This window comes from Notechis scutatus, chromosome Z, assembly GCF_049901735.1.
Source record: "Notechis scutatus isolate UNSWTSFEM ecotype Mainland chromosome Z, rNotScu1.2, whole genome shotgun sequence".
Classification (NCBI taxonomy): Eukaryota; Metazoa; Chordata; class Lepidosauria; order Squamata; family Elapidae; genus Notechis; species Notechis scutatus.
In genome coordinates this window covers 77,140,288-77,160,474 of record NC_142025.1, presented here as the reverse complement: position 1 = coordinate 77,160,474, position 20,187 = coordinate 77,140,288, and the positions used below count along the sequence as shown (strand labels likewise).

Below are 20,187 nucleotides of genomic sequence, written 5' to 3'. Positions count from 1 at the left end.
TCCTAAAACAAAGCCACAAGGTACTAACACTAATTGCCAGTCTCCTTAACTGAACTGTCTAGCCCGTCAGGAGTACGGATGACTAAGAATAAATTTTGTAAGATTCGTTGCATCAGCGACGACATTGAATAAAGCAGGCACTTTCCAGCGTGCCTAAACAGGACACAATCACAGCCGCTCTGTAACCTTGAGCCGCCTGTAACTTTCCTCGCTTTTCCACAGGCTTAGAAACGCATGCGCACGCGCACCTGCCCCGCTTCTCTCTACTGGACGACGGCTTCCTCCTTTCCTTTCACTTCTCTTTGGGCTTTCTCAGGTAAGGATGCTGAGAAGAGGGCCAGCGAAAGAAGGGTGGGCTGCTTCGTCGAGGGTCTCTGGGGGCATTTTGTAGGAAAGTCAAAAACTCTCCTTTCTAGCCGCCACACATCCTCCCGAGTCTCCTGCTTTTGCCATGTCGGCGGCGCGAGAGAACAGAGCGAGACCCAGCGCCCATTATGGATGCCCATTATGATGTCGCACGGCCGCCCGTACGGAGGGGTAATCATTGCCCATTGATACGGAGGAGTAATCGGCCTGCTATTTATGAAGCCCCGGATCTGTCCGAGTTGTTAGGACTGTTTCTATTCCGCTCTGTTCGGTGCGCACCTCACCCAAAAGAAGCCGATCCGCTTAGGAGGAACTTGTGTGGGATAAAAACCAAGCTGAGAAAGCAACGTGAGGTGTCGATGTGCAAGAAGCGCTATGTTGTTCAATTCTGTTGCATTAACTGTGACTGTGATTTTATGTGGTTTCTGGGAAAATGTGCTGGGTAAACGTGAATCGCAACGAAAAGTATACTGAGACCGTGTATTTCCAGAAACCGGTTCCTTATTTGCATAATTTGTGTAGTGTATGGGGCAACTTTTCGTTTCCATTCTTTCTCCACACAGACTGAGGAAATATAATGGCTACTAACGATGCTCTGAAGAAAAAGACAGAAGACAAGCAATGTGCAAAGTAAGAATTAAACGGAGCTTAGACACAATAGCTCAACTATCTATCTGTCTGTCTTGTCTATCAATCATCCAACAATCCATCATAGAAATAGGTATTCTAAAAAATACAGGTGCAATGTATGAGAAGTACCACTGTGTTTATTATAGTAATATTCTTGTTTATTGATTTTGAATGGGCATTTTTGAGAACTCCAAAATATTAAATTTCCCTCTAATATATGATGAAATTACTCCTCAACCACAGTTCAATAGGTGGTTTGGTAATTTCCATAAATAAAGTTTCTGAAAAAGAATGGCATCAAAATGTTTTACACTGAGTAAAACTTAATCTTTTCAATGTCTTGACATAGTAAATAAGGAAGTTGATTGTACAAAGATGCACTGTATTCATGATGATATCAGTGAAATCAAATTTTTCAAGAAGAGATGTACTAATTTAGATACTACACTAGCCTTGGTTGAATATACCTATTTTGAGATTATGAATCTATTTAACTGTTTATTGATAGAGATGCCAGAGTTTGTGTCCCTAATCCACACCTTAAGAAAATGAAAGATGACATCTTATATCATTTTGCCCTTGAGACTAGTACTCACGATTTTCCTGCCTTATTTGGAGATATAAAGGTAAGAAAGAAAATGGCTCTAGACTGTTAAATGAAAGCAATTGTTTTCCCTTTCCATTCTGTATTTAAATCCTATAAGAGTTTTTCTTGTTTCTTGTGCTACTATATTAGAAATTGGTTAAGATAAAGTTTGCAGAATCTACTTAAAAACCAAATAACCTGGAGCGAGAAAAATAATAGCAAGAGGAGGAGGCTAGTCATTCTCTACTCATATTTTATGTCCCACCAATCATTATATCAAACCAGTAGTCTCATCAAGAGATAGAGTGGGGGAGAAACACTTTCTCCAAGAATGTAGACATTAACAGATACCATGTTCCCATATTGGGTACTTTAAAGACTTAATCAAAGACTGGGCCTTTGTCCTAGTCCTACTATTTCTGTGTTCTTCCCAAGTAATAAACATGCCGCCAAATGAGCAAGGTGAAGACAACATGTATCATCAATTATTAATAAACTGGAACTCTTCTTATGTCTCATCAGTGGCAACGCTAAGTTAGCTGAAATTATTTTGGACTAATAGACATTACTTAACTTTTTAAATGGGGTCTTTTTTTCACTTTCTTCCTGGAGGCCACTAACCTCATTTCAAAATGCTTTGGAAGATGTTTTAAATGAAGTGCAGTCAAATAAAATGGATCCCTTGTTATACAGATTCCTCAAATTACAACTGGTCACTTGGAGACTGTCTGAAGTTATGATGGATCCTTGAAAAGGATGATTTGGGAATATTGGTATGAATGGATTGAGTGAAGACAGATTACATAGTAAACAGTAAAAGAAGATAAGCAATAGTTGTAGTAAATATATATTCGCATAACATATTAGTTGTAATATCACACAAAATGTTACAAATGAAAAACCACAATCTGTCATTGTTGAAGGCCTTTTAATTCTTTCTATGTTGTTTTTTTTTTAAACAAGTTTTATTAATTTCAAAAACAAACAAATCATCATCAACCATTACATATTTGAACCCTTTTCCATTATAAATTTTACAAGTCAGATAAAACCTTATCTTATACAATACAATTCTATTTTAAACCATTTCTAAATGAGCATAAAAACATCTCTTGTCCTCTATTTCTTTCTGACTTGATTATCGTCATTCTCTTTCTGTGTTTCTAAAAGGTTTCACCAATACTTCTCAAAAACATAAACAGACACAAACAAACATATAAAAAATCTTTTAGTAAAGTAACTTGGCCCCTGGTACCTCTCTTTATATGGGCTTTAATTATATTCATGCTCATCTTAGAAATCATTACCTATTTTGTTTACCATTCTGTATCTTCTATATATACTTCTCCACACATTTCACTCTTCATAATTCTATCTTATTCAATCCATCTTAATTTAAATCATTATATTTGTATCTTTTGCCCATCCTTTATTATCCCTCTATCTCATTCCTTATATAATGAAAAAAAAAGAATTTCTCCTGAAATCTCTAATCAGAGTATGATGCCTTTCTATCCTCTCCCTAAATATTAGATGAACATTTAAAATGACACCTAGTATCCAATCTGATTCTGCTTGGTACATTCTATCTATTAATTTTTACTTTTAATAACAATAAAAACAGAGTAATAAATCGGAAATGTTTAAATACATAGTATCTCCTAAATACGTAGTTAAATAATAAATCTAAATAATAAATCTTATAGCATTCTCATTGCCTTTCCCTTCAATATTTTATTACATTTTAAAAATCAATCATTATTAAACATTTCAACATTTTAATTTCTTATTAACTCTTAAGCCATTCTAATTTTCTATTTCTAATACAAATATTACAATACCGTCTTATGTACCTTGCAAAATCTTTTTTAAGAAAATTTATACTTTACCCTTTATCCTGAAAAGATTCCTCTTTTCCCATCCAATTTTAAAACTTTGTGGCTTTTCTCCGCCTTTCCCCTTTCTTTCTTCCCCACCAGATCTTCCTACCCCACTTCTTCTAACCTCTGTCTTGCTGGCATCCCTTCTCTGTTGTATTCCCTTTTTCTCTTGTTTGCTATCATTGTATTTATTTTGCATCATATTTTCTCTTTCTTAAATGTTTTTTTAGATCTTAAGTCCTTCATTTTCCTCGCTTTCTTCCTTCCTTCTTCCTTAGATAAATTTTGGGATTCATTAAAGATGGTGTCTTTGTCTTCTTCTTGCTGTTGTTCCATCTGTCGCATTGTCTGTTCATAGTTAACCAGCGCCATTTCTAAAAATAGAAAAGCTTTTTCCATACCATCTTTACAGGCTGCTTTTGTTTGCTCATATTCATCCCTCAGTTCCTCAAGGAGAAAGCCGTTATAAATCTTTTCTTGTCTTTTTCCCTCTTTCTTCTTACTCCAACCAAAATATTCCAAAAGAAAAGTAAGACAATCCCAAAGTCCACAATCCTCAATCAATCCAAGCCAAGCCAAAATTTCCACTTTCTCTTCCAGGGGTAGTATCAGACAAAGGAAAAAAGAAAATCCAAATCTGTGTTTTAAAGCCTTATTAAAATTTTATTTCTGTCTCCAAATCCTTAAGGCATCTCCTCCAACAAAATCCAACCAGATAAATATATTTTTTGTCCTCTCCCTTCCGACTTATCCCATAAAGCTAGTTTTACCTGCAAAAAAAAAACAGGTTTCTCAATATCCGTTTGTTAATTCCGTCGGGAGGAGAGTAAACTTTCCTTTCAGCACCTCAGAATTGCCGCTTACTTTCTCTTGTGGAAAGAATCATCCAAAAAAGCCATCACTTCCAGGAATTAAATTAAATATATCTCAGAGTCCTGGATCGACCAAGAAGACTTTCACTTTTAAAAACTTTCTCCTCTTCCTCCTGCGCATACTTGCCCAGCTGCCGGCTTCTTTGTGGCGGCCATTACGGACCGCCGCTACACCGTCTTGGTAAAAGGAGGTTCTGCCGGCCAGGGAGGGGGTCTGCAACACCCCAAACCCTTTTCCGGATCCCCCCTACCTTCAGCTGCCCCTGCAGGGCAGCCTTGCTCCGCACCCTTTCGGATCAGAGCCCCAAAAGCGGCTAGCGCGGCAGGGATCGCGCAGCTTCGCAAATCCCTACCGCTCGCAAAGCCGACAAACCAGAAATCCATTGTTTGTTTTGTTTTAATTGATAAAATGAATAAAGTTTGCATAAAAAAAAAGAAAAGGATTTGAAATTCCAGTAGCTGCAGCAATCCCAGATTACATGAAGAAAATTTGGATGCTTGGCCATCCACCCGCCCTTATGACTGACCACAGGGATGCAGTACCTATCTCCCCCACATCATATTCCCACTAGCTCCCCACAGCCCTTGGGCTGATTCCCACTCTATTGTGTCCCACTCCCTCCTTCCTGTTGCCCATTATCAATCAGAGACTTAACTTTTATTATAGATCTTCTGGAAGCAGCTGGTGCACTGCATAGCCTTCATACACGGTAAATATGAATTCATATGCAATAAATTACAGCTCCCAAATTTGGTGCCTGCTTCCAGGATAGAGCCACATGCTTCCACTATGTAGGAAGGCCATGTGGCATAATGGCTGCTTGTGGAAGAAAAGTGACTGATCAGTCACCCAAGGACTGCAGTGACCATAAGAGGCCAGGAGCACAGCAAAGAATGCCTCAGTGAGTGCAGGAGGCCTTGGGAGACCTGAGGCCAGCTATATATGAGCTGGGGTGTTGCTGCTGTGTAAGCCAGTGCCTGTTCTAGACCTTCCAAAGCCTCCTTCACCCCCAAGGCACCTTGTGCTCTGCTTAGTGATCTGTGTGGTTTCTTAATGGCTGCAGTGGGGTGGAGATTGCTAAGTGAGATGATTACATAGGTGCTTCTCTTAATGACCATTATGACTTGCAAGTGTAATGGGCAGGCTCCTTTATGTTCTAAGTCAAGAACTACCTATACAGTAAGCTTCTGCATCTACCAGTTATTACTTCCAAATACTTCTGTCACATTCTTATGCCTTTCTGCCAAAGAATGCTTATGCTGAAATACCTATATAGGCTGCTTTCAAGGTATTGACGGGGAAATATAGTAATAATCTACATGAAAATTATTTATGAATATGCTCTATGGAAAAATAGAATCAGCTACATATATATTATTGAATTTTGCTATGTAGTGTTCTTAGAGCAAGATCTTCAAACTTGGCAAGCTTAAGACGTGTGGACTTCAACTCCCAGAATTCCTGAGCTAACATGACTGGAAGAGGAATTCTGGAAGTTGAAGTCCACACGTCTTAAAGCTGTCAAATTTGAAGATCCCTGTTTTAGAGAGTGAAGTTAATCATGTTTAATAATAAACCACCTGGGTTAGCTTCATCAAGCAACTTTGTGTTTCCTATTTAAAAGATCAGTATTTCAAGTTTCTAGAATAAAAAAAAAAGTGATTAAATTGCACTTTAAAAGTTTAAAACATTGGAAGACACATCCTAATGGGTACATAAAGAATTTAGCTTAGGCATGAAAACTTGCTGGGTGATTTGAGACTTGTCATTCTCTCTTAGCCCAACTCACTTCATAAGCTGTTGTGTGGAAGAAAGGAATATTAGGTATGTTTGCCAGCTTGAATTATAAAATTAATAAAGCTAGGATTAATTAAAAAATGCATGCTATGGAATTAGAAATTGCTGAATCAAAAACAATCCACTGGTATGTTCAGTTTTTGTTATGAATGGGGCTTTTATAAAATATGCTTTATATTTTAACTTTGATCTTTGATCATATAAAAATAAACCCATGAATTGTTTATCCTTGCCTTCAAAAATGGAGTCAGTTATCTGTTATAGAGACCTTAGAAATCTAGATTTTGGTTCAACTGTTCAGTCATGAAAAAAATCTATATAGTTGCCAGAAATAAAAAGGAACTTGATAACACAATCTATCAAATCAATCAGTTGTTCAGTCGTTTTTGTGACCTAATAGATATAATTTTACAAGCATTATCTGTAAGTAACCACTTGTAAATTCATGCTTGTGTCAGCAATGATAGCACCATGGAACTTTGTCCTCTATCATCTTTTTTAAAATTTCTTTAATTTTTCCAAGTGTTGGAATCTTCTCAATTATTCTTGCCTTAAATATTCAGAATAATTAGGTTTCAGTTTCAATATAAATCCTTCCAGTGAGCAACCTTCTTTACAATATATTTCAGATAAAAATTAAATAAATTAATATGGCAGTACAGAGCTTTGGTACAATCAGGCTAAACATAAATTTGAGTTCCTGTAGATTAGAAATTTGAAAACTTAATTTCCCCTGCTAATGTAGTCAACTGTGAGCAGCATGGCCAAGGATGAAAAATGGTAGATGCTGTTATCTACAAAATCTGGGAGAGACACACAGGTTGCTACCCACCTTCCCTGTTTTATGTGGATTGAAAACACTTTGGCAAACGTATGGCAAACGTATTGACCAAGTATGTATTCTAATCTTACATACATAATATTTTCCTATAATAAACACTTGAAGACATTAATAATGCTGCATAGTTGGGCAACATCTAAAAATCATTTTAATTCAGGTAGTTTTTGAAATCATCATTTTTAATAGTGCACATTGAAAATGTACATTTTCCTAAGAATGTGTTTTATTTATTTAATTCTGCTTAGTTTGTATGTGTTGGAGGAAGTCCTTCACGGATGAAAACTTTTATTACCTACATTGCTGAACTTCTGGATATTGGAAACCCTGGTTATGACTATCCCAATATATGTGCTGGAACAGATCGGTATGCAATGTACAAAGCAGGACCTGTACTGTCAGTCAGTGTAAGTATAGTATAGTATAGTATAGTATATATATATATATATTAAAAACAAAAGATATATGAAAAAAGATATCAAAAAGATACATAGGTGTGTGATTTTAAACATTTACTTTTATTTGGATTCATTAGAATGTTTCATATAACTATGCAAGCTTTTACATTCTCCAGCATTTCTCCTTGAATGAGGGCATTAATTTTCTTGAGAAAAGTCAATTTTTAATGAGTTTAATATTTGCAACTTAATAATCAATTACTAATATGTCTAACAATGAATATATATAATGACTGTATACCCCAAAGGAAGACCTGAAAATTGAGAGTCTCTGTTTTTTTTCTGAGAATAGAAAATGCTGTTGAAAATAAATGAATGGATAGAACATGCAATAGATGTAGATATTTCTGGACACAATACAATTACAAAAAAAGAGAAATTTTGGACTGCAGACATGTTTTTAATCAATCAATTTAAATGTTGATTTGGTTTGGAGGTGAATTATGCTCCAAGAAATTGATAAAAGAAGGAACAGAGATAAAAGAGCTGGTTGATGTCTGAGAGTGGCAAACAGTGTTTTATCCAATGTTGGTTTCAGAAGAATGTAGAATAATAGAGTTGGGTGGGATTTAGGAGGTCTTTTAGTCCAACCTCTTGGTCAAGCAAGACACTTTATATCAAGGGTCTCCAACCCCTAGTCTATGGACTGGCTCCATCCAGCAGCATGCCAGAAACTGGGCTGCACAAACAGATGAAGCCCCATCTGCAGTATGCAGACAGCACATGAAACCACACTTCTTCCGGTACATAGAAAACCCTTTCTCCGTGGAACTGGTCCCTGGTGCCCAAAAGGTTGGGGGCCGCTGCCCTATATCATGAGAGAACACAAGGAGTTCCAAGCAGGTGAGTGGCTATGTCCATTAAATCACTTGTCAAAAAGTTCACATTTCAGGTAAGCCCAAAGCCACTCAGCTTTCAAGCCTTTCAGCCAATGCCAGATGAAAAGGGTGTGAGCCCTGCTGTACAACACTGGCTATTTAGAGTGCTTTGTTAAGAGGCTCAGGATAAATATATTATTCTTTATTCAGCAAAAAATGTTCAGCTTCTATAAGTAATGGAGAATAATCTGTCATGTTAATATGCATACTCATTCATACACAAACAGAACATATGAAGTGATAAATAAATATTCATAGTATTCCTTCCCCTCCCATTTTTAAATTTCAGCATGGAATGGGAATCCCTTCAATTGCCATCATGTTGCATGAACTCATCAAGCTGCTGTATCATGCCAAATGCAGCAATGTAACCATTATTCGTATTGGCACATCTGGTGGAATAGGTATTTCTATGGTTATTTCTTTAAAGTAAATATGTGCTTGATTTATATTATCGTCAAATACAAATTATATTTATAATGTAGGCTTGACACCAGGCTCTGTGGTGATCACAAAGCAAGCTGTAGATCCTACCTTCAAGCCACAGTTTGAACAGATTATTTTGGGGAAGTCTGTCATTCGCAGTACATACTTAGATGAAAAATTAACCGAAGACCTTATGGAGTGTGCCAAGGAACTTGATCAGTTCAACACAGTTATTGGAAACACATTGTGCACTCTGGATTTCTATGAAGGTAAGACTAGTTAAATACTACCTTGTATATAGCAAACAAAATTTCAATCTGAATAAGCAGATGATGACATAAAACATACTTTTCTTAACGTTAAATAGAAAATAAACAAGCATGAAGAAAAATGTATATGTGGACTACAAGATGTAATTGAATACTTTTGCATAAAATTGAGAAAAGACTTGAATGGAGTCTACCTTTTTTGTTTAGAATTTCATCCAGGTATATTCTAAAGTACAAAAATTGGTTTACCTCACAGTAATATTTACTGCGTTCTGATCAGATGCTCCTTTTTTAATCTAACAAAACTGATTTGTTATTTTAAATTTTCTATTTTGATGATAGGTAACACAGTACATTGCTTGAATTTAAAATGACTTCTTAATTGCATGAATGCCACAAGTTCAGCATTTGAACTTTAGGCATGCATTAGATATCACATTGTGACATGCACCAAACTAATAATTATTAAGGTATCTTAAGATCATGTGACATCATGATGTGAATTATATAGTTTAGTTATACAATCCAAACCACCAAATCAAACAGCATAACACATTAGAGATATTTTCCCCACTTACATTCTTCCATTGGAGATTAAGCACTATTAATTATTGTGACAGCATGATTGAGGCAGAGAAGGAGGAAAAAATAGAAAATACATGAGGGAGGGAAGGAAGGGAAAGAGAAGGGAAGGAGGGAGGGAGAAAGTTTTGTGAATTCCGAGGTCAGCATGGAGCTCTGTATTGTGCTCATTGGTCAAAAAGTAGTACAGAAAGCTGAGTCAAAGAATAAATCCTGGGTCAAAAATAAATCCTGAGAGAAAACTAAATGTAAAAAATTTTCAGAAAAAGGGCAGAAATTGTAACTAATGTGTGAACAAAAAGCAGTTTTCCAGAACTACCAAATATGCTTTGTTTAGGATTTACTGTAGCTTAAAAGTCACTAGTATACATAAACATCTGTTCATAATATACATAAAAATCTTTAGTGAACCTTTAGTCATCTGTCCAGGATCTTATTGCAGGGATGTTTACTTCTACATCTTTAATGACATGCCGTGCATTTGTAGGTCAAGCGCGCCTTGATGGTGCCATCTGCACATATACTGAAGAAGAGAAAATGCAATATTTGAAGGAAGCTCACAAGACAGGAGTGAGAAATATTGAGATGGAATCTTCTGTTTTTGCAGCTATGTGCAATCTTAGTGGCCTCAAAGGTAATGTTATTTAACTTAGTAGCTTTAATTTTAACTTACTGAAGAGTTTTAATTTAAGTAGGTGTAATAGAATAATTGCAAGACTGGTATCTCAAGATAGGGGATAACCAGTGTCAGGGAAGGCAATCTGATTTAATATTGGTGTTGCTTTCCAGCTCCCCACGTTCTTCCTCAGCTAACAGATCATGGCTTATTCTGATCCCTACTATTGTCATTTGAGTTGCATCTCTCCTATGGTTTACCTCCTCTCCAATAGGAAGTAATAAAATAAAAATTAATAAAAAATTAAAAATAAGAAAGTAACATATTTTTCACAGTAAATGTGGATGATTATTATTGTTATTATTTTATATATTATTAAATCATTTTTTTCAATAATTTGGGAAGAAAATAATATTGATTTTGTTTTGTAAATGTTAAGGTGCTGTAGTATGTGTAACATTGCTGAACCGACTTGAAGGTGATCAGATCTCTACACCTCATGATGTCTTGAAGGAATATCAAACAAGACCACAGAAGCTGGTGGGACAACTGATTAAAAACCATCTTGGGAAAAAGTGACTTTCTGTACTATATATATCTAGGAACCTTTTCTTTTACTTGAATTCTTGTTAAAAATGTTTCCTCAATACCATAATCTACAATCCTATGCATACTTCTCCTTTAAAAAGAATTGAATTATTTTTGAATATATGCATATTTGTGTGGGGGCATGCATGCATGCATGTATGTACATATACATGTACATTCCCCAATTAACAGCACTTTATTATATTTGTGTGCATTTGTGTGTATGCATACATACACACACACATATACACATATATGTATATGTGTATGTATATACATTCATACACATGTGTATATAGTGTGTGTATGTATATACACACACACTGCTATTAAGTTATATTACAAAATGTTTTAATTAACTTAGTATTATTTTTCCAAGATAAGATCTATTATTAAGAACCATGGTGGTGCAGTAGTTAGAATGCAGTACTGCAGGATATTTCTGACTGCCGGCTGCCAGCAATTTGGCAGTTCAAATATCACTGGTTCAAGGTTGACTCATTCTTGCATCCTTCCGAGGTCAGTAAAATGAGGACCCAGATTGTTGGGGGCAATATGCTGACTCTGTAAACTGCTTAGAGATGGCTGTAAAGCACTGTGAAGTGGTATATAAGTGTAAGTGCTATTGCTATTAAAGCAAAGTTCTAGTGCAGGGATATCAAACTCAAGGTCCATGGGCTGGATCCGGTCCACAGAGTGCTTTGATCTGGCCTGAAGGGCTGCCTTGGAAATAGTGAAGGAGCAACCCGTGGTGCGCCTGTCAGTGAAAATGAAGCTTGTGATGGCTGTGCGTGGCCCTCCTGAGCTTCATTTTTGCTGGCAGAGGGTTGCAGGAGGCCACTGCAGCTGGAAACGGAGCTTGCAAGGGCTACACGCAACCTTCCCAAGCTCCAGTTTCAATGCAGAGGGTTGCAGGAGACCATTGCAGCCAGAAATGGAACTTGCAAGGCCACGCGTGGCCTTTGCAAGCTCTATTTTCACTGGCAGAGAGTTGCAAAAGGCCGTCACAACCAGAAACAGAGCTCAGGAGCCCGTTTTTGCTGACAGTGTGCTCAGGTCACCACAAGGGCCCCCGACACAAGTGACATCGAGCTTGCCACACCCATCCCAGCCATATCCACCCTGGTCCCCCAAGATCAAATACAACCCTGAAGCGGACCTCAATGAAATTGAGTTTGACAGCCCTGTTCTAGTGCTAATTAAAGTTTATGCCCAAAATATTAGGCAAATTAAGCTTGGAAGCTGACAAGATTTATTAAATCCATGGCAGTCATTAGTCCATTGAATTTTTTAATGACTTACAGTTTTAAGATTAAATTTTTTCATACTTATTTAGACATGGGATTGCATAAGATTGTGCTTTATAGGTCCTTTCTTATTTTTAAAGTCCTAAAAATAAGAAATTAATTTCAGATTTAGCTAAGTAGTTAAGAATAGACAAGTGATTACAGGATTGATATTCAAATGGATATGAACTTTAACCCATTCTAGGATAGACCATACATTGCAGTTTTGAAATGCTGTGCTTTTACCTTGGACCTCAGTGAGTGCTTTAGATCTAAGTGTCATTCTCTTTCCATCAAATTAGTTTTACCATTGTTTTGAGATTAAAAGAAAAGGAAATGCCACATACCTTGCAATCAATTCTCAAAGAAAACATTGAACATATATGTTACACTGAAGATACGCATCACAATAACCGTGCAGGAACAGTGTTCTATCTGACTGGATAATTATGAAGAATATATTCATGCTTACTCTGTATATAAAATATATAAAAACTCTTCAATGTATAAAATATATGACAATAAGGAAAAGTCAACAAAGTTGGGTCTTTTATAAATTTGAATAATGAAGCTCAACTTGTGTTTCTGATAGTCATACAGAAAAGTGATGAGTAAGAAAACATACATTATAACTAGAAAGTTCCTAGCAAGCATTGACTGGTACGAATATATATAAATATATTTTTTAAATGAAATGTGTTACAAAATTAAAAAGTTCCATTTGCATTTGAAGTTATTACCTGTCTTCATTTTTGTTGTTCAGAGCTTGTTTGTTTTCTTGCATATATTTCATTACCCAAATTAGATAATATCATCAGTGCTAGTAAGGAGTGGGGTTTGCTCTCAGTTTATATTCTAGTTGCTTGCCTTGTTGGTGGGGGTGGTCTTGGAGGTTCTTTGATTGGACTGTTTATTGTTGGCTTGTTTGGCAGTTTCTTGATTGGGGTATTGTTTACTTGATTGTTGATCAGAGGTTAATCTTGGAGTTAATCTATGCTCATCTAGGTGCTTTAGTGTTTTTCGACAGTAGCATCCCCATCGGGACAACACTTAATAGAAAGTATGCTTGGGGGAGAGAAATCAGGATCTACATTGAGCCTGCAGAATATGCAGATAACCCTTCTCATGATACAGAAATCGATGATAAAAACACAAGAGTCAATAACAAGAAACCATGAAGAGATCAAAAATGAGATTGGAGAAGTGAAGGGAGACATTCACAAACTGGATGATAAAATAAGAATGATACAAGAGGCAATAGCCTAAAATGAACAGAAAATATAGTGGTGGAAAATAAAACAGAATTAACAGAAAAGAAACTAGAGACAATAGACAGAATTGATGACAGTAAATAGAGACTTGGAAGAGGCAATTGTCCACCTAGAAATGAAGAAATCAGCTTTCTACCAGATTCAAGAATGTAGCGGAAAATAAGGAGGAAGATTTTTTTTAAAAAAAAAAACAAATTTTATTGATTTTCAAAGACAATACACAAACAAATAAAACATAAAAACATAAAAACATAAAACATCTTTTGTGAAAGCTGCTTGATCCCGGGTTACATCTCTTTGTACAGACACAAATTCAAATTCATTTTATATACCCTGTTTCTCCAACAATACAGCCTCCCCCAATAGGAAGTCCCAGCATGTTTTATAGGCATGAAATGAAATTAAGCCCCTCCCCTCAAATTAAGGCCTATGTTAAAACATGCAAAATGGGGGGGGTGGCGGGGGGGCTTGCTGTTAGGAAGTACTTTTGTTGCACACCCGGATATGGTGCTGCCTGCGTTGACCCTGATACGAAGTGCCCCACCAACGCCGAGGAGAACAAGCCGTCGCCGCCCACCCAAAGATGCGGGGGGGGGGATTAAGTCACCCCCAAAAAGACAGCCTAGCTATTTTTTCGGGGCTCAAAAAAAAAATAAGACCCGGCCTTATTATATGAGAAACACGGTACCATTCCATATCTTATTACCATTTTCCATTTTCTATATAGCTTCTCACCTCTTTTAACTTTCTTAGTTTTATTTTATTTATCTCATCTCAGTTCAGATCATAATATTTATTCTTTGTCTGTTCTGTTTCCAGCTATCTATTTCTCTTTTCTCTTTAAACAAAACTTCTCCTGTACACTGATTGGAGTATGATGCCTTTAACTCTTTCCCCTAAATTTATAATACTTAATATAATACATGACTTCCATTGGGATTCTGTTTAGTACATTCTAAAATTATATTATATTTTATAACATTATATTTTATAAAAAGAAAAAATTTATAAGTATATAATATAATTAAAACAACTATCAATGCCAATACAAATCTAATCATTAATATTAATATTCATTTATATCTTAAACATTTTACACATCGCTTTTCAATTGAATATCATACTTTTATGGGAACACTTATACCTTCCATAGTTATTTCCCCCCCACATCACATATTTTAAATCATTGTATTATTAAAATGTTCCCATTTCCTCCTACTTCAATTCTCTCATTTATTTCATTGCCTTATTTTTATTCACAAAAATTTCACTAAGTTACACTAAATATTTTATCCCATTTTTTGATCACATGTTGTTTCCAATTTTCTAACATTATTTCTAAGTACCAATATAAGAATAGAATCTTATGTATCTTTGCAGAATCCCTTTTTCAATTAAATTTACCCATTATCTCTAAATGAATCTTGTTTCTTTACATCTTGCTCCCCACTATTAAGGCTTCTCATCCCTTCCTTCCTCCCTTGCTTGTTCTTCTCCCTCCCCTTTTTACCCCCTTGTCTCTCCGCCTCCCTTTTCTTCTTCTGCTTTCCCCCTTTCTGTTGTTTTCTAACATTATATCCACTTTTCACCTTATTTTTCTTTTTTGGTTGTTTTTTCAAGTCTTAAAGTCCCCTTTTTCTTTTCCTCTTTCTCCCTTTCTTCCCCAAATAAAGTTACTTGTTCATCAAAGATGGCTTCTTCTTTGTCCCAATCATCTTGTTGCGCAGTCAGTTTCTCATAGGTGCAAATCGCCATTTCTAAAAATTGAAAAAGAGTGCCAAGAGAGTCTTTCCCTTCTTGTTCTTCTTCTTTGTATTTTTGTATTCAATTTTCAATTCCTCCACAAGTGATGCCATTGTAGAAAGAAAAAGTTTTTCCAAAACAACCACCCAAGTGTTTTTAGTCAAAAATAATTCCCAAAAGTCCCGAAGTCACCAAACAATCCAAATAAGCTGTTTCTTTTAGCACTTTCTTCTTTCTTCACTTTCTCTTTCTGGGGTTACTGTTTAGTTCCAGTTAAAATGTATCTTTTAGAAGTCTTGTTAGTATTTAATAATTCTTTGAGATTCTGGGCAATCTCCTCCTTACTTCCAAATCCTGCTCCAATTCTTTTCCTCTCCCTTCCCACTTACAGCAAAAAAGATTTTTTTAAAAAAATATTCAGAAATCCTTATCCCTTTAGCATTTAATTACCTATTAGTGCCAATGCGGATTTTTCCGATTTCTCTTGCATTTCCATTCGCTGTCACGTTAGGAAGGAGAGTGAAAAAAAAGAAAAACTTTCCCTTTTAACTTCCATTCGCCGCTTGTAAATGTCTGGAAACGATGTGTCCTTCGCAAATTTTAAGTTCCAGGGTACTTTCGTTGTTGCTTTGTCCCAGTCAGCAAAAAAACTTTCACTTCTTCTCAACTCCTCCTGCACTTTCTTTTTCCGGCTGAGCGCTTCTATGTGGCGGCCATTTCTGACCACCACTCGGCTGCCTTCGGAAAAGGGGGTTTAGCCAGCTAGAGAAGAGAGGTGCAATATCTCCCAACCCTGCCAGATCTCCCCTATCTTCGCCACCTTCTACAGAGGTGGCTAGCCCTGAAGCCAGGTGGCTCAGGGCACTCCAGCAGCGAGCACAGGCAGAAACCGCGCACAGTCTCAGATTCCTGCCTGCCCCGAAGCGCTGCAAACCAGAACTCCAGGAGGAAGATTTATTAAAAACCATGACAGAACTATTAGCAGATGCTCTCCAAAAAGGCAAAGACAAGATCCAATGTGATATATATGAAATATATAGGTTACATACAAACTATGCAAGGCACCAAGAGATGTCCATGTGAGGTTTTCTAGGAAAACAACAAGGGATGAAATGTATAAGAAGACAAAGGATGAACCTCTGATCTACAAAGGAAAAGAGATCATAACACTAAAACAAATTCCAAGAAGGGTCAGGGAAAGAAGGGGTTACCACTTCCTCTCCTCACAATTAGTCAAGTACAAGGTACCCTTCAGATGGCTCATACCAGAAGGTACGCTGATTACGTGGCAAGACAGGAAATTCAAAATTGATATTCTGGATAAAGCACAGGAGTTCTACGAACATTTCTTAACTACAGAGGAAGAAACAGACAGCAGAGATGAGTTAGAAAACAAGGGCCAAGAAGAACAGAAATTAGAAGATTAAGAATCAGATATGAGAGGACAGCTGGAAATAGAAGGTTTGGAAAGGGAAGGTGTGAGAACCAGAACACAGAGAGAAGCAAGGGCAAATAGAGGATTATAAACAACAAGATGGAGGAAGAAATTAAGGTCCTATCAATCAACATTAACATTAACATTCAACCTTAATTGAAACTATGATTAAATCTGTCCTTATGTTGTGAGATTAAAGAGTTTTCATGTCTTCTGACATGCTAGTTGGCATTCATGGAGGCATTCTGTCAGTCTTCTTCCTGTTTTTTCTACAGAGTGGTTGTTGCGGTCATTATACTGTTTCCTGCAGATGTTTCCTGTTTTTTCTTCTGGGGCTGCTGGGTCTTTTGATTTACTTAGAATGTTTTGAATGTGGTTGTAATAGTCTGTTGGTGGTTTCTAAGATGTTTTTAATGTATGGCAGTGATATTCATTTAATTAGGGCTTGTGATGTGCTGTATTGAGTTGAGTAATCAGGCACTTTTTGATAAAGTTGCGTGCATATCCTTTTTCTTGGAGTATGTTGTACAGGTGCTTGCTTTCCTTTTTCTGCTATTCAGGGTTGCTGCAGTGAGTTAATATTAACTTTTTTTCCAATTTTTTTTTTATTTCAATCTACATATGCACAACAATACATTAATAATGTGGCATCAATATATCATACATTTTAGTATAGGCAAAATTAATAATATCAATTATATCTCTCAATGCATATATTTCACATTAATTCATAATCCTTCAATGCTTATTTTCAACCTTTCAAAGCTCTCTCCAAATGCCTACCATCATATCAGTTAAACATACCTAGGAATTCCATTATTCAATTTTCTCCCTGCTTTTATTTTATTTTTTAAAATAAAACATTCTCATTTGACAAGGAGTGTGGTTCCAGGTTTCACATCTCAATACAAACATGACCATAGTTACCTGTTCATTGTATTTGTTTAGTTTCATATTGCATCATCCTTATTATTGTTAAATATTAAGCTTATCTTATCCAATTCATGTTATATTAATATATTCTCATATCTTATTTTACAATGTTATCTAAAATTCTCATCTCGTTTCTGTTGTCATTTCTCATATTACTATTTTCTGTCACATTTGTCATTTTATCAAACCTTATCTATAAATATAATTGTCCCCTCTGGTTAATAATTGAGCTAACCACCTTCATTCTACCTTAATATCAATCTCCCTATCTGGTATATAACACAAATATATATATTTTTCTCAGATTCTGCATTATACAGTATTTTCTCAAGCACCTTATGAATCATCTATACATTACAAAATACTATTTTCAATAAATTCTTATACATCACAACATATTACCTTGCGGAATCTCTTTCCTTATCCTTTTTTTAAAACCCATTATTTCTCAGTTTTTGGACAATGTACATCCTTGTTTGTTTCCTATTCCTCTTTGTTTTCTAGTCCTTTCTCTTAATTTCCTTTTTTCCCATTCTTATTCCCCTCCATTTCTCATTCCAGTTATTAAACTTTTCCCTCTCCCTCTTTTGATTTTTCTTTTGCCCTTTTTCTGCTTTTTCCCTCTCCCTTTATCCATTTTCTGAACCATTCTCCCTTTAATCATCCCATCAAACCATAAAATTTTAATTCTAATTCCTTTTCTCTCCTGCTTAAATAATTGTTCGTTTTGTCCTTCAGTGTTGGCTTCTTTATAGAACTCCTCCCCCTCTGGTTTATTTTGTTCTTGTGTATGCTGAGTCACCATTTCTAATTTCTGTAATACATAATTGCACATTTCAAGTTTAATTTTTATAATGTCCCTTATATCTTGAAAATCCAATCTTGACTCTTTAAGTCCAATCTTATATCAACAAATAGTTTCTCCATTATATCTTCTCCTTTTTTCCTTTTCTTTCCTCTTTCTTAATAGTTAAAATCCTCTTCTTTAATATATATATTCAATCCCAGAGTCCAGTATATTATTTCAGCCAATATCTTTTGAATTTATTTTCAACAATCCATACTCTTGAGTCTTTGTTCGTATGGTTCTATAACAATAATAAAGTTTCTTTTATTTTCTTTTAAGTTCCAAAATCCAAACTCTTGAGAAGACCAGACACTTTTTAAAATGTACTGAAGTTTTCCTGTACATTTAGGTGGCGCTCTTGAGTCTTTTTACCTTTAACTTTCTTTATTGAATATAATACTTTTATTAAGTCCGCTAATTTCAATCATTAGCTATTATTTCTTTTCTTTTCAACACTCAATTTCAGCATTTAATTATGCCCTTTAAGTGCCCATAATTCAATAGTTATCCAGTTTAATTTCTAAACCTTTGTTGTGTTAAAGTATTTTCCTTTAAATTTTCTCTTCCAAATTAATCCAATCCAAGTTTTATAAGATCCAATTTCTTTCTCACTTTCTCTAGTCGCCGCTTCCACACACCTCCCTCCAAGATAGCCCTTTATTTTAATACCAGGGTACCTCAAAAGCAATGTCCCTTGCTTGGTTCACACTCTGCTCGCTACTTCTGTGCTCCAGCACAAAACTTAGTTTCCCGGAATGTTCTTTGTCTTCATGGTGGCCATTTTAGGACCACCACTGCAGCTTGCCTTTGGGAGGGATTTTCCTGTCAGGGAGGGGAGTTGCGATTCCCCTCGACCCTCCAGGAGATTTCCCCCTTCTTCACCACCACACCAGGGTGGTTCTGGTACCAATCGGGACTCTCCAGCAAGTGAGCTCGGGCGAAACCACACACAATCATGGATTCCGCTCTGACTCCGGCAAGGAACGAACCAGAAGTCCCTGAGTTAATATTATCTTAATAAAGTTCTGAGGCAGGTTCTCTTATGGGAGGTTGGATTGTTGATTTGGTAGTGCAGCACTTAGTTGGTGTGGGTATTTTTCTGTACAGTTGTGATTCTGGTTTGCGATTGTGATCTCTGCTGATCAGAATGTCCAGGAAGGATAACGAGCTGTTCTTTTATTCTTCTCTAGTAAACTGAAGATGTGTTGATAGTTCTCTGGATGTTCCCTAATTGATCCTTTTTAAATATGGCAAAGGTGTCCTATTCATATATGATTCATATTTTGGCTTGTATTTGTAGAAGTGTTATCACTTCTAGATGTTGCATAATGACCTCCGCTATAACCTCCAAAAGCATTAGGGTTAGGGTTAGGGTTAATGTTTGTTTCTTCAGCATTTTAATCTTCATGTATTTAATTAAGTCAGATATGCTGTGGAACAATGTGATCATAGATTCTTTGGCTAAGTCCAGATCTGTGGACAAGCACAGCACTGTGACATCAAATAAAATCATGATTTCAAGTAAATAATACCCCAGTCAAGAACTTCCAAAGAAGCCAACAGTAAACAGCCAATAAACAGTAAACAGCCCAATCAAAGAACTTCTAAGATCACCTCCAACAACACTGACAGGACAAGTCACTAGAATATAAACTGGCAGCAAAACCCTCTCCTTACTTGTATTGATGGTATTACCTAGTTTGGATAATGAAATGTCTGTAAGAAAACAACCAAGTTCAGAGAACACCAAGGACGACTCATGTGAACCCTGAGCTACAAATATTCTTTATTGGAAACTAAAGTACATGATTTTAACTAATACAAATGTTCATCTTTGCTGTATGATTTGTATATAAATTGGCCCAATTTATTTTCTTGCAAAATC

General features: G+C 36.0%; 1 protein-coding gene across 1 annotated transcript; it reads left to right on the top strand.

Moving 5' to 3' along the window:
- Positions 1 to 139: 139 nt before the first annotated feature.
- On the top strand, positions 140 to 12,805 carry UPP1 (uridine phosphorylase 1). Its single transcript, XM_026681268.2, has 8 exons — positions 140 to 316; positions 930 to 996; positions 1,505 to 1,622; positions 7,219 to 7,377; positions 8,596 to 8,710; positions 8,792 to 9,001; positions 10,071 to 10,217; positions 10,639 to 12,805. The coding sequence occupies exons 2-8, from the start codon at positions 944 to 946 to the stop codon at positions 10,776 to 10,778; spliced, it is 942 nt and encodes a 313-aa protein (XP_026537053.1). The 5' UTR covers positions 140 to 316; positions 930 to 943; the 3' UTR covers positions 10,779 to 12,805.
- Positions 12,806 to 20,187: the final 7,382 nt, after the last annotated feature.